Here is a 14,459-nt window from a genome sequence, read left to right on the forward strand (position 1 = left end):
ATTAACTATTGAGGAAGAGAGAATACAATACTTATTCACCTTAACTTGGAGCTTGGGAGGTAGGAATATATTTGTATATATATTTCCTGCATTTTATGCATGTGAAGGAGGAGAGATTTTTTAGTGTGCAAGAAAAACAGTTTGGTATATTAAATGTCATAATATAATAAAGAGAAGTTTTTTTCTTTTCAAATGTTCATCCACTTGTATTTGTTGTGTCAAAACTCACACAAAGTTTGGACTAGGTTCAACAAGTATTTGCCCCGAGTTTAGCTTTCGGTCTCAATGCCACAAGATGCCTCGAGAGAAGAGAGATAGACGTGGCACTCTTGGAGGCTACCAATAGGTAATGTTTGTGTTCAAGTGTGTGCGTGAAAGTTGCACATATATCTGACTTCTCAACCTATGGTGGTGCACCAAGTGAACGTTGGTTTGGTTAAGTTTTTTTCTGTGCCTTGAGCGAACAAGAACTTAAATTTAATGTAATTTCGTCTATGCTTGCCTAAATCTTAAATTATTTGTAATTTTGTGTATGCTTAACTATTCGTCTGTGTGGCAAACTCATTTCGAAGGACTTTTTGTTGGGGCCTTAAATAGGTTGGAGTAAAGCGAGATACTCGTCCGAGCTTTGGTTTGGTTTTCAATGTTGATGGGCTAAAGTCGTACGATTTTTGTTTAAATAAAAATGGAAAAGCAGCATAGTACGCCTTATGACTCAAATAATATTATGACATTTGGTGGCCATGTTCCTGGAACTAACAAATTTTGCATCAAGGAGAAGATGATTTTGATTTACATGCATGCACTTTAAAGGCAATGTACGTACTGTGCTCCTCTAATATTCCGAATTAATACCAAGTTAACTAGCTAGATAAAGGAGACGAGGAATCTTGTAGCCCTCATGTGCATAGATATTATTGAGCGTGTGATTATGTGTTCTGATTGGTTTAATACAGTTTGGATTGGTCTGCTGAACTGCATAGAATATACTGAACCGTTGTCCAGCAATATTAAGCCGCCCACACCATCAAACAAAGTTTGGATCTTGGGTATACATTCGTTGCATGATGTAGCCGGCCAGAAATATCAATTTCCAATGCATGAATATGTTCTGTATGTATAGGAGAATAGGAGAAAAGGGGAAATATGAACTGCCTTAGTGCCTCCTTGTCTCCGAAACGGTGCCAACATCACCAACATTATATATAACACAGTTCCAAATATAATTCAGTGCTACACTGCAATTCGTCGTTAAAGTAGTGGCGATTTGCCAATTTAGGAATTATTTATATATAAGGATAAAACATCAATCTTAATATTATGAAATTATAAGTTATTGAAAGCCTTGTAATAGAGTACATCGAACGATGTTTGAATTGACTACTGATAGGATTGAGGAGCAACTTGACAAATAAAGCGCAAAACAGCAAAATTCAACCTTTGCATATTTGAGCTCTGGGTTTCAATTTGGGCCAAATTCTATTGTTTAATAGGTTAGAACTATGTTTTGAGTTTTGAGATGGTTATATTTTGAAAGAGATCTTAGTTGACAGACCAAAGAGTAATTAAAAGCATTTTAGTTTTTGTATTGAGGTCATTTTCAGTAAGGATTATGTCACTTTTAACCTGAAATGTGTAAAGTCCGATTTTAGTAAGAGGGCAATATGCTAGTCATCAACATGGATAAGTACTTGTAGCCGTGGAGCGAGATGCATTTAGTCCTTTGACAACGGATCCCTTCCACCTAATAGTCCTTATCAAACAATTCGGATTCTTGAAATATGATCCAACAGCTAAAAACACGGGCATACTCTAAAAGTTATAATAACTTTAACCGTTGAATCAAATTTCAAAAGCCCGTATTGTTTGATAAGGAGGATTAGGTGGAAGGGATCCAGATCCCTTTCCCTTTGACAAAGCTTTTTATGGAGCCCACACAGACTTCCTATCTCCTTATAGAGCCCAAATAGACTTTCAATTTCAGGGACCATTTTGATGTTGCAAATCAATTTCAATGACCATTTGTGAAAAAAAAATGACTTATGAGACCCATTTATATGTCACGTCAATACTTAACAGAATTATGATGGAATGACCACATTAATTTGCCACGTCTATTTTTAGGGACTACATTGATTGATTTTCAATTTCAAGGATCATCTTGATGGTGAGAGTCAATTTCAAAGACCATTTGTGATAAAAATCCAAAATATTAATGTATAACCCTGCAATAGTCGGTAGTAATGCCGGAGAAGTTGAGGTGGAAATGTTATAATTGAGACCACGAGATAAAAGAGCATTATTTGGAGGCTTAAAATATAGCCCTCTACACACTGTTCTCCTCCACCGCTGGAGATAGTCTAAAATTGTTATCCTATATTATTAATAAAAAAAAGCTTTGAGTTTCTTTCATACTATATATTATATATTATAGGTTACCGTAAGTTTCCTTTGTTACTTGAGCTTGCTAGCTTACCAATACAAATTTTTAACTAGTCAATACACATGCTTCTGTGGTTCTTTGAAGCAGGACACACGACAACTCAAAGACAAGAGCATGAAAAATTATGTCAGAACTGAAACATAACCATTAGACAATTAGATATTGTACAACACAGAAATCGTAAGAAACAAAAATGGTAAATACTGATGAATCAAGGTTATGGGTGAGAATTTGAGAGGAATATCATCTTTGAATATATGATGTTGGGTAGGCAACAGCAGCAAGGCATGCCAATAAATGCTGTGCAGTAATGTTCGTAATGGATTGATGGAGAGCCAGAGCCTGTAGCAGTTCACGTTTTCAAGAACATGCAGATGCATCATCCATCATATAATAATATACACGCCACTCAGCTTATCGCATACTCCAACCTCAATGCGGTTAAAAGAAAGTGTTTTTTGTCGTTTTAATATGTTGGCAAATAAAGTTGCAGGGGCCGGCGTATATTCCCGATGAGAGTGAAGACGGGCCGGCATATACTTGTCTGAAAGAGCTCAATTCCTTCAATCTAATAATAATCAGCTTTTTGTTCAAAAAAATAAGGGTAAATTATATAAAATTATCCTAATTATTATGTCATTAATAATTTCATACATTGTTTTTAAAATTTGTTAATGTCATACTTTATATTCGAATTTGTTGCAATGTTATACTTTCTGTCAATTAACTGTCAATTCCTCTATTAAATGTGAGGCATGAGATGAAACCCACTTTTTATTAAAAAAATTAATTAAATATTATCAAAACCCGTGATGCTTTTGCCCTAACCCAATACACCAAAGACAAGATTGTGATACACCTCATGCCAATTGTCATTCCTAAAGAAAATGCAAATTATTCAAGCAATGTTGCCCAAATATGCGAATGTGACAAGGTAACGTAAGACTAGACAACTCAACTTAAGCTCTTTAAAAAAACAAAGAACAACCTCAACTTTGAGCATTTTGTCAAACCCTAAACCATGGCTGACAAGCACCATGTTATTAGATCAATCAGCTTGCCCTCAAGGTCTAACCCGACCACCACTCGATCTCCTTGTCCTCCCCAAGAAATTGTCTTCATTGGGAAATGACGTTTATCTTTCACAATTACATACATTATGTGTAATAGAAATTTTTTTAATGTCATCATAACGTCACGTCAATTTAGAAACGTGAACTCAAAAAGACCAGGATCGCAGTCACACTAAAAACTTTTAGTGATTGCTCAAAAATGTTCTTTCTAATTTACTTGGCAATTGACACATGCTAATGTTGCCCTCCCGATATCTTGTATAGCAATAGAGAAGATTTACCATGCATATTGTTAATGTATCAACTTCACAAATGTCGGCTAGCCGTTTGTTTATGTATTTATCTGTATTTTTTTCTGTTGTTTTTGCTAACCAAATTTATTTGAGTAATAATATATGAAGTAACAACTTGTGGCCTTGTATACAATTTATTAAGTGACTGGTACGTCCCAACAAATTATTCAAGATTTTTAAGAATGTGATAAACAATGACATATTTCAATTTTTAAGTCCCAATTATCCCACGATATGCACGGTGGAGTCATTTTCTTTTCAATAATATGATGTGCAAATCAAATTTTCGAAATTGAATATACTTTAGCTGTCCTCGTGCAGCTTGCTAAGAGACACTTGAGAGCTTGGGAAGGAAACACAAGTATTTTAAATTGAACACCCTTTACTCTGATGTGAAGTTTTCCGCTAAATGTGAAAGAATATAGTAATATACCTTAAAGTCTTTTCATCTTGTGTCTTTCCCAAGCCAAAGGCACGAAATCGACTAAATTGATATATTTGGAAGCAACTCTAATCTTAATCCCCTCTGTTTTTGCTCATATTAAGCGATCATGACCAACTAATGTAATTTTCAATTCTTTTTATTTTGTATCTAGGTCGAGTTATGATAACTTTGATTCTATGATATTCTAAAGAAGACATGTTCCCCCCTTTCATATATAGAAAAACACTTGATAAGTTGTTATTAGAGGACAATTCTTAAAATTAATTTGTTTATAGTATGGCGCCATTTTCCTTCAATTGGGATTACTGAAAACTTTGATAGCGATTTTCCTGGCTATTCTGTTGTACAATTTCTCATCACTTTTTAATGAATACTGTGCCTTGTCCTAAAAAAAGATGCAATTGCAAGTTCACTTGTTTCGCATATACATATATAGCAATTCAATCAAATTGTCGAATTTGCTTCATATTGAGTATTCTTCTTCGTTTTTCATCTTTTCCTTTCCTTGATTCCGTCCCAAAATTAATGAAACTTTCAAATAAGGGGCCAAAATATTTCTAATTCAAACACACTGATCAAGAAGTGCCTTGACAAAGTCTTTTTACCTGTCAGCAAAGATGAAGAAAAAATTGGCCTAAAGTTAAAGATGTGACAAAAAGTTACCAAGAAAGAATCATTTCCTTCTTTTAAGGCCAAAAAGTAAGAAGAAAAACGAGGAAAAGAACAAAGAAAACAACAATCCCACTGCTCAGAAAACTTAAGTAAAGGTCTGTGGTCGAGCATGACCACAATGAACTACTTAATCAAGTACTAAACTGAAGTAGGTTTAATTGCATTTGGAAAGTTGCAAGCCTTCAAGGGAACATAGCAAAGACATCACACTCGTGCAACCCATGTACATATATATTATAAATATAATTTTTGCTTTGAATTTTTGTTTAAACCCCTCACATTTCCATCCAAATTCCAAAACTAATAAAAAAAAATGGTTTCATGATCTTGTTGGATATATGGATTTCTCGATGTTCAATATTCAAAGGTTCTCCTATCCAAAGAACTTTGGAATGCTCCATTTTTTTAAATACTCGCCATCGAATTCCTATAAATTTAAGTCACTTGACTATATATTGAGAAACTAAAATTTAGTTGTGCCAGTCAATTAGTTTTTAATAACACGATTACATAATGTTACATTGTTCACAACTATTACAACACAAGAACTCATATATTAGTACTTACAAGCAAGAACACAGCCACCTTATATTCACTATGGGTGGATGCCCCCACTCACATTGGTCTGGAAATAAAAAAAAAAAAAAAAAAAAAGGATACCGCCTTCGCTCTTTTACACATTCTTATGCATTTCAAGTTATATGTTGCATTGAATAAATTAAAAGAAAAAAAAAACCAATGGATAAAAATAAACAAATGTGTGCATAAAAAAAAGGTGTTGTGGATATCATTTCATTTCACTTAATAAATTTTTGGTTTAATGTCTCCATTCAAAAAATCTCTAACTCCATCCTTGCTTATAAGAATTTCTCATGCCGGCGGTGCATGAAAGGAAAGAAAAGGTCAAATGAATCTATCTTTCAAGAAAAACAAAAAGAACTAATTTCAGATAACATCCTACCCAAAAAAATAACTTTAAGCTGATATTAAATTGGACAAATATTAAGTTTATAGTTGGTGCAAGACGTGACAATATAACTCACGCCATGGAATGGAACAATGGCCCATCGGCCTCCACATGTTGATCACATTGACCTAAGGACCCAAAAGATGCTTCTGGTCCCCCTTCCATCTTCTTTCAAATTTGTACCTCGGTATAAATCTGTGACTTCGAACTCTAAATCATACAGCACAACTTCTTGAACCAATTCCCACAAGTTCTTTCAATTTCTCTCAAGTTTCAACCTTTTTATATGATGAAAAGAGCAACAATGGCTTCATTCTCTGCCAAACCTTCAAAGCTTTACAATGTTCGATCGATTAGTATGCCGGTTAGGTCACATCCAAGCACACTCAGAACCGAGGAAGAGCTGAACAAGCTCAAGGCTTTGGAGGCAGCATTGACATCTTCATTGTCTTCGTCGTCGCCAAAGGCGGATTCAATATGCAAAGCACTAGGTGGGCTCAAAGAGTTATATATTTGCATTGAGGAGCTTCTTCAATTGCCATTGACACAACAGGCTCTAGCCCTTCACCAGAAAGAGAAATGGGTTGAAGAGCTGTTGGATGATTCTGTCACGTACTTGGATGTTTGTGGCAACACAAGGGATTCCATTTTGACGATGAAGGAAAGCGTTAGAGATCTTCAATCCACGCTTCGGAGAAGAAAGGTGGGAGATTTGAGCGTCGAAGACAATGTTAGTTCATATGTTCGCATACGAAAAAGGATGAAGAAGGAAATTGTGCAGTTTATGGTATCGTTGAAGCAAATGGATAAAAAATATGAAGCATTTCCTTTGGATCTAGACAACCATCTCGCCGCGGTGGTGAGAGTCCTGAGAGAGGCAAGTTTGATCACCAGTTCCATTTTTCACTTCCTGTCTTCATTCCTTTCCACACCAATTCTGAAGCCAAGGCCTAGCAGATGGTCACTGGTTTCGATTTTGTTGCACAAAGGGGTGTTGGTTTGTGACAACAACCAACACAAAAGCATGAACGAGCTGGAAAATGTAGATATTGCAATTAGCAACATGCTTGTCAATAATTCAGGTGAAGGTTTTGAGGATGATCAGAAGATTCAATCTGCACAAAGAAGGTTGGAGGTCTTGGATTCAAGCATTGAAGGCATTGAAAATGGTTTGGAGTGCTTGTTTAGGCTCTTGATCCGCACCAGAGTCTCTCTCCTAAACATGCTTTCTTGTTAAAAGATCATACATCGATTAGTTTCCATTTATTGTACCATATAATCCCAGTAGCAGCATCCGAATTTTAAAGGATCTCCGTATATTCTTCTTCATTTTGTCGAAATGTGAATTCTATTGTACTTGTATCTAAACGTGTATATTTATTTTAAACTGATTTTAATACTATTTTGTTTGAGGAACCTCTAAATTAAGTTTGCGACGTTCTGTTTAAGAATTGTAATCTTCTTTGAAATCTAACGTCAATCGTTTCCTATATTACCTTAGTTTCATTTCCTATATTATCTTAGTTATTAGTTGTAAATCGTGTTAGAAAATTCTTAGAGGTATTTGCAAGTGAAAACCTAAATACATGCTTATGCTCGTTGATGAGTTGATTTTAATCCGATTCCAATTCGATGTGATACAATTAAATTAGATGATGATTTTAATATGAAAATCTAACTAGGACTCGAATTTAACAATTTATTACGTTTGTTCATGACTAATCAGATTTGGTTTCAATATATCATATAACCAAATTATAGATAATAGTTCTGATTTGATAATCCGGTTCCAAATTATGCACATGGACTTTTCAGTCTTTTTATGGTGTGACGTAGACTTGAATCAAATTTATTTCCGAGTAATGTTATTCATATCATATTTTTATACCATATTTTCATACCAGTTTAGGTGACATTTGATGTGTACAGCCACATCATTTGAATTAATTAGATTTTTAAATTTAGTTCATTATTTAATAAATTAACTTGCATTTGCTTACACACTTTATATGTATCAATCATTTTTTTAGAAAATGAGAAGGTGAGAGGGAGAGAGGGAGAGAGAAAGAACCTAAGGGAGTGAGAGATTTTTGTTTTTGATTTTTTTTATTATTATTTTTAATATTTAAGGTATTTTAACATTACCTGTAGGTGAGGTTTCAATAAAAAATAGTAAAATTTGAACCTATGAAATTACATTATTACCCATCATTTTTTGGTGTAATAGAAGATTAAGAGCTGGTTTGGTATTGCTGTGCTTTGAAAAAAAGTTGCTTCTGCTGTGCTGTGAGAATAAGCAGCTGTGAAATAAAGCAGCAGAGTGTTTGGTAAACTTTTTTGTAAAAGTGCTTTTGAAAAAAAAAAAAACAGTATTAGAGTGTTTGGTAAACTTTTATGTAAAACAGATGTGAAAAAAAGCCGGTTTTTCAAAGCTAGGTTTTGCAGCTTCTTGTTTTTGGCTTTTTTTCATCCAAAACTGTGAAAAAAAGCTGAAGCTGAGTGTTTACCAAACACAAAAACAGCTCCCAGCTTTTTTTGATAGCAGCTTTTTTTAGAATCACCTCAGTACCAAACCAGGTCTAAGTAGTATTTTCACCATCTTTTGATTGATAAAAAAGATTTCATTAACTAATAAAAATAATTAAAAAAACTAATTAATTATAAATAAAAAATCTATTTTAGCCAAACTCCTAATTCTTCTTAATACAAAATATATCGTTATACTAAAAGAAAATAATTGTGAAAAAGTTAGAAATAGAAATGGTTTGGCTGGATTTTACAGCTTAAGAAATCTTCACACCGACTTTGTCATTGGATTCTTCTCACACGTGTCAACTCACAACGGCTATATTCTCGTTTTACGGGCCCAATTTATAATTACAAGACATAGGTCGGTTATCCAGTGGGCCCCACAGAGGATCTGAAGTATAATTCCATAGCTTTCCCATTCCAATTCAGGCGACCGTTCCGTTACACTCCACATTCAAAACCCAGCAAAAACCCAACCCGCTCTCTCTCTGTGACCATGACTGTCGCCACCGTAGCCACCACCCACACCAAGAAACTGGTGAAGCTCAGCCGCTCTCTCTTCCGATGGGGGTTCAACTCCTCCAAATGGTACATTCTTCTCTCTCTCTCTCTCTCTCTGCCCTTCCCCTTTCTGGGTTTCTCTATTTTAGCTATTTGCACTGTTTGGTTCCTAGAAATCTTGGATAATAAGAATTGAGACCCCAGACTGTCAAAAGTTGAAATATTTGTTCAATGTTTGCATTATCTCGGCAAGTTGATAGGGTGGCAGTTAGTCTTAGTCCCTTTGGTTGGTTGCCTAGAATATGTGGGAAGCGGGAATTATAGAGACCCAGATATTGCAAAGTTATTAGAGTTGAAATATTTGTTCAATGTTGCATTATATCGGCAAGGCAGGGTGGGAGTTAGTCATTCTGTTTGGTTGCCTAGAAAATTTGGGTAGTAGGAATTATTGAGACTCTGATAGTTAAAAATTGTTAAAAGTTGAAATCTTTGTTCAATGTTTGCATTATCTCAGGAATTTAACAGGTGGGAATTAGTCTCGTAGAAAATTTGGATTGTAAGAGTAATTGAGAATTGAGACCCAGATACTGAAAAGTTGTTAAAGTTGATATATTTGTACCCATGTTTGCTCTTTCTTGGCAATTTAATAGGCTCGGAGTCAGTCCCTCTGTTTGGTTGCCTACCAATATGTGGGTAGTGGGAGTTATTGAGACCCAGATTGTGACAAGTTGAAACTTTTGTTAAATGTCGTGCATTCTTTGACAATTTAATAGGGTGGGGGGATTGGTTTTTTGCTGAATGATTGTTCTTGCTCATTGTTTTGCTAATGGTGATCAATGGAATGAATGGTGAAACAGCAAAATGCAAGCGAAGATGGCGGTGGCTAGAATAAAGCTGCTGAGGAACAAGAGGCAGGTGGTGGTGAAGCAGATGAGGCGTGACATCGCCTTGCTCCTACAATCTGGTCAAGATGCCACTGCTCGAATCCGGGTACTTATCACTTTTATTAGTCATTTATTTAACATATTAATCTAAAGTTCATGTGTTCTGGTCTTTATAAATAAATGGGGAGGGGAGAAAGCGAGTAAAAGTCTAAAAGCATGTTAGCGACTCTGGGGTTGTTTGAAAAACAGGCCAATTCACTTATCATAGGTCTACATGTTAATTTCTCATGAATTTTGTTAACAATTGTGTGAATGGATTTCCCAGGCAAGTTATTATAATTTGCTGAATTTTTTTGTTTACTTAGATGTTTTATTGACTCAAACATACGATAGTACCCAAACTTCTGCTTCAGTTTGTTATAGACTCAAACTTATGATCAGGCATGTGGCTTTGCAGTTAGGTTTGCGGTTTTGCTACATAGTTAACGAAATAGGTTTGCCCTAATTACTAACTAATTCTTTGTTTTGTAGGTTGAACATGTGATCAGAGAACAGAACGTTTTGGCTGCCAATGAGTTCATTGAGCTCTTCTGTGAATTAGTAGTCTCTAGGCTTTCTATCATCGCAAAGCAAAGGTGACGATATTGTATTATCTGTGTTGTGTTTCACAGCTGTGGAATAGTATCTTAATCCCAATGTTTCTCGGATTTGTTACAGGGAGTGTCCACCTGATCTCAAAGAAGGGATTGCAAGTTTAATCTTTGCCTCCCCCAGGTGCTCTGAGATTCCTGAACTGATCACACTAAGGAATATTTTTGAGAAAAAGTATGGTAAAGATTTTGTATCTGCGGCTGTTGATGTACGTCCCAGCTGTGGTGTGAATCGCATGGTAAGCATGGTCTCCCTGTCATGTATTTCTTTATTGTTATTGGATATACTGTATCACTTTTCTACGTACAGTTCATATTTTAGTTTCTATAGTAGCTGAGTGCGTTTGTTTCTCACACAGCTGATTGACAAGCTCTCTGTTAGAACCCCTACGGGCGAAGTAAAGTTGAAACTCCTGAAGGAGATAGCCAAGGAATACCAGGTTGAATGGGATACTTCAGAATCTGAACAGGAGCTTCTCAAGCCTCCAGAAGAGCTTATAGTGCGTTCCTCTCTCTCTCTCACACACACACAAATTATATTCAAGAGCTTTGCCATTTTGTGACTTTTGTTTAGTAATCAGTCATTTCCTTTCTCACGTTATATGCAACAAAGTTTCTGATTTAATATTTCTATTTGCGTTATTTTAACAGCAAGGACCACGCAATTTTGTTAGTGCTACCAGCATGCCTATGCAGAGTGTGCAGCCTCAATCTGTTGAAACTAACAAGCCAGACACTAGGTAGCTTGGCTATTCCTTTTACCTCATCTTAATTTAAGGCATGACCATACTTCGATTATCCGTTTACTTTATCGTACTTTCTTTTAGTTCTTCACGCAGGACTAGTGGTGGTGTAGAACGAAGAACAAGTGGTGGTGGAGAACGAAGAACAAGTGGTGGTGGAGAACGCAGAACAAGTAGTGGTGGTGAAAGAGGACATATGCAATTTGTAGACTCAGCATCAGCTGCCGAAGCAGCTGCAAAATCTGCCAGTGAGGCAATGGCTGCTGCACAAGTTGCTGCATATTTGGCCAACAATCAAGCAGCTCAATCATCTTCGAGTGTCAATACCGGATTCGGAACCCCTTCAGGAAATTCCACTGGCCGCTTTATGCCTGATTCTCCACCATTCGGGTCTCAGAATATGGTCAATAATGGATTTGGAACCCCTTCTGGCAATTCCACTGGCTTCTTTACGCCAGATTCTCCATCAGTTGGCTCTCAGAATAGCGATCACCAATCTAAAGCTCCTGGAGTTGATAGGTCTCACTCTTCAAGAGATGAGGAGGCGATGCACAGCCATGAAAATGAGAAGCAATTCATCTACAGGAGGTACAGCTACAATAACGCCCCATCAGTACATTCAGATATTAAGTTTGATGAATCGGACTGTGATGAAGAAGTTGAAATGGAGTCACCTCCCAGCGGCTTTCATCAAGCACCTGAGCGTCCTCCACCACAAGTACCTTCAGCTGCAAGGCAGGACTCGGTTCCTCGAGTTCATCCAAAGTTACCGGATTATGACGCACTTGCTGCTCGCTTTGACGCCCTCAAGTATCGGAAGTCATCCTAGTGCTTGAATCAGATTGCTTCTGCATTATTTTTGGGTTGCTTGTATAATTCGTATACAATACATACTTCAAATCGAAAACGTATCGTCTAGATTGCTTCTGCACCAGTTTAGGCTTTGCTTGTATAATCGATACATATGGCGGATGCTTGTCATTGCATCATTTTAATACTAAATAAAGCGCATGCCAGAAATTTTGTATGTTTGCCCCCATTGAGCCATTTATTATTATTTTCATTTATCCCTTGAACTTAGGAAAGTAGCCAAATCACAGATGCGATCAAAAATCATTTTAAATGTTTTTATTTAAAATTATATATAAACAGTACTTGCACGATATACAATAAACGATCAACTTCCCGGATCCTTGCGAAAATGATCCTGTTGGAGCAACTAGGACTTGATTTATAATCATTTTAGTCAATTTCTAAAATAACTTTAGTTCGACAAAAAAATTTAAAAAAAAAATTAACGATTTTTACAAAATCGATGATATGAATCTTGCAACGCCGCTGCGCCTTGGGCTGCACTCTATTTTTCACGCCAAATCCCTCTCATGAATGCGTCCTTTAGCCAAATTTTTTTTAACTTAAAAAATATTGGTAAAAAAGGCTAATTAAAATTCTAATTCTAATTGTTAAAGTGAACAAATATTAACGATATATATTATACATCAACAACATCCAGAAAAACTTATCATTTCAACAATTAAAATTAAAAATGATAATTTTGCACAATTTCTCATTCAAAACTGAAAAACGATATATAACTCGATTAATTAGCTTTCTAAATATAATTTTCCTGGGAAATCAAATCAAGCATCAGACAAGAGGATCATCAAACAGCCAAACCACCACAAAAATGTGAACGAAGAAACCAGAAAGAAAATCGCATTGCTGCTAATTCAAATTAGATAAAAAAAAAATACCAACATAATCCAACACTTAAACAAAAATAAAGCCTTTAATTTTTCTTAATCTACGAAGCACTTGTCATCCTTTCAAAGCTTGAATCTTTGCCCTACTTCTCTGAGGAGTTTGGTCCCCTCTTCTTTCCGAAGCCAACCACTGCAACAATCACGCAACACGCACAATGATTTAATCAAAAAATGCAGAACATGGGTTTTTCATAAAACATTAATTCTTAATTACCCATTTCAAAAAACAATCTAAACAAAAATCACTAAAATGGTTTAATCCCAGAGAATATGATCCATAACATAGGTAATAACGGCAAAATATTGGATGGGAAAATCAGGAAACGGTGGTGTTACCGGCGGTCACGAATCGGCGGTTGTATTGCAAGCGCTTGTGAGCGCGGCCGCGGGGCTTCTTCTTCTTGTCCTGCTTGGCAACTTTGGGTGTTTGGCCTCTCACCTTACCGGCACGAGCCAAAGAACCGTGCACCTTTCCTGAAAAAATTAAGAAAAATACATATTTTAATAATAAAAAAATGGAAACAAAAAAGTGAAAAAGATATTAAAGCGTGGGAAAATGGGCGGAGAGAGATGCATTGAGCTCACCCATGGCTGCCGAGTGGTGTAGTTGCAGAGAAGATCAGGAGAACAGGTAAACGGCGCGGCGGCAAAGAGACGAGCGCTGTGAGAATTAGGGTTTTCGGTTTTTGCTTCGTTTTAAAGGGTAGATTTGTGTTCACCTATGTTAAACCTCTGCATATTAACTAGGCCTATAGCCCATTTATGTTGGGCTGAAAAGAGTTATTCAAATAGCCCATTTCCATTAGTTGGCTCTGTCGGATCGTTTCTGTCCGCCATCTTTAACTCTAATTTTTTGACAAAATAACCTTAACATGAAATATTCGCGAGATAACGATCAAATAATGATGATATGTTGGTAATCAATTGGAATTTTAAAAATGATCACTTCGTCAAATTTTCTGTACTTGCCCTCCATGAGGTGTGATATGAGAAATTTATTAGTGTAATTGTCACATTATCACGTGTTGTTATTAATTCATGTGTCATAAGTGGATGATATAGCTATTATGTCATGGATGTAGAATACATATTAATAAGAGAAATCGACTAAAATGATCAGAAATCAAATCTAATTTGTCAAACTGATCAAAGTAGTGATTTGTAATGCTCAAAAAGTGCATCTTTAATCTCATCTAACACTAAGACAAGTGTTTTTCCTTAGAGCATTCCCACCGTAGCAAATTGCTCGGGGGACAGTCTCCAGAACAAAGGCCCGAGGGCCGGTGGATGGCCTCCAGCGTGAGGCAGGCCGGGGGATGGGGGAGGCCCGAGGGCCAGGCCCGTGAGGGATTGCCAGGCCTTGAGCCCGAGCTGAGGATGACGCCATGCTGACGCCAGGGTGGCGTCAGCGTCTTATTTAATTTTTTTTGTGTCAGGCGCGTGCACCCCACCCGCGCGTGGGGGCGCGTCCCGACACAATAATCAGAAAAAAAAAG

The 14,459-nt window shown here is 36.4% G+C and overlaps 3 protein-coding genes across 3 annotated transcripts; 2 read left to right on the top strand and 1 right to left on the bottom strand.

The window, feature by feature from the left end:
* The first annotated feature begins 6,197 nt into the window (after positions 1-6,197).
* Positions 6,198-7,130, top strand: LOC137710550 (uncharacterized). The gene has a single exon (XM_068449648.1). It carries the CDS (start codon positions 6,198-6,200, stop codon positions 7,128-7,130), a length of 933 nt encoding a protein of 310 aa, XP_068305749.1.
* A 1,697-nt stretch (positions 7,131-8,827) lies between these two features.
* Positions 8,828-12,229, top strand: LOC137715205 (uncharacterized). The gene is made up of 7 exons (XM_068454452.1): positions 8,828-9,010; positions 9,781-9,913; positions 10,339-10,442; positions 10,525-10,696; positions 10,817-10,957; positions 11,109-11,197; positions 11,285-12,229. The coding sequence occupies exons 1-7, from the start codon at positions 8,919-8,921 to the stop codon at positions 12,027-12,029; spliced, it is 1,476 nt and encodes a 491-aa protein (XP_068310553.1). The 5' UTR covers positions 8,828-8,918; the 3' UTR covers positions 12,030-12,229.
* A 661-nt stretch (positions 12,230-12,890) lies between these two features.
* LOC137714357 (small ribosomal subunit protein eS30z/eS30y/eS30x) lies at positions 12,891-13,683 on the bottom strand. Its single transcript, XM_068453595.1, has 3 exons — positions 13,549-13,683; positions 13,300-13,437; positions 12,891-13,093 (listed from the first exon to the last, which is right to left on the bottom strand). The coding sequence occupies exons 1-3, from the start codon at positions 13,550-13,552 to the stop codon at positions 13,047-13,049; spliced, it is 189 nt and encodes a 62-aa protein (XP_068309696.1). The 5' UTR covers positions 13,553-13,683; the 3' UTR covers positions 12,891-13,046.
* Positions 13,684-14,459: the final 776 nt, after the last annotated feature.

Source organism: Pyrus communis, chromosome 1 (assembly GCF_963583255.1).
Source record: "Pyrus communis chromosome 1, drPyrComm1.1, whole genome shotgun sequence".
NCBI lineage: Eukaryota > Viridiplantae > Streptophyta > Magnoliopsida > Rosales > Rosaceae > Pyrus > Pyrus communis.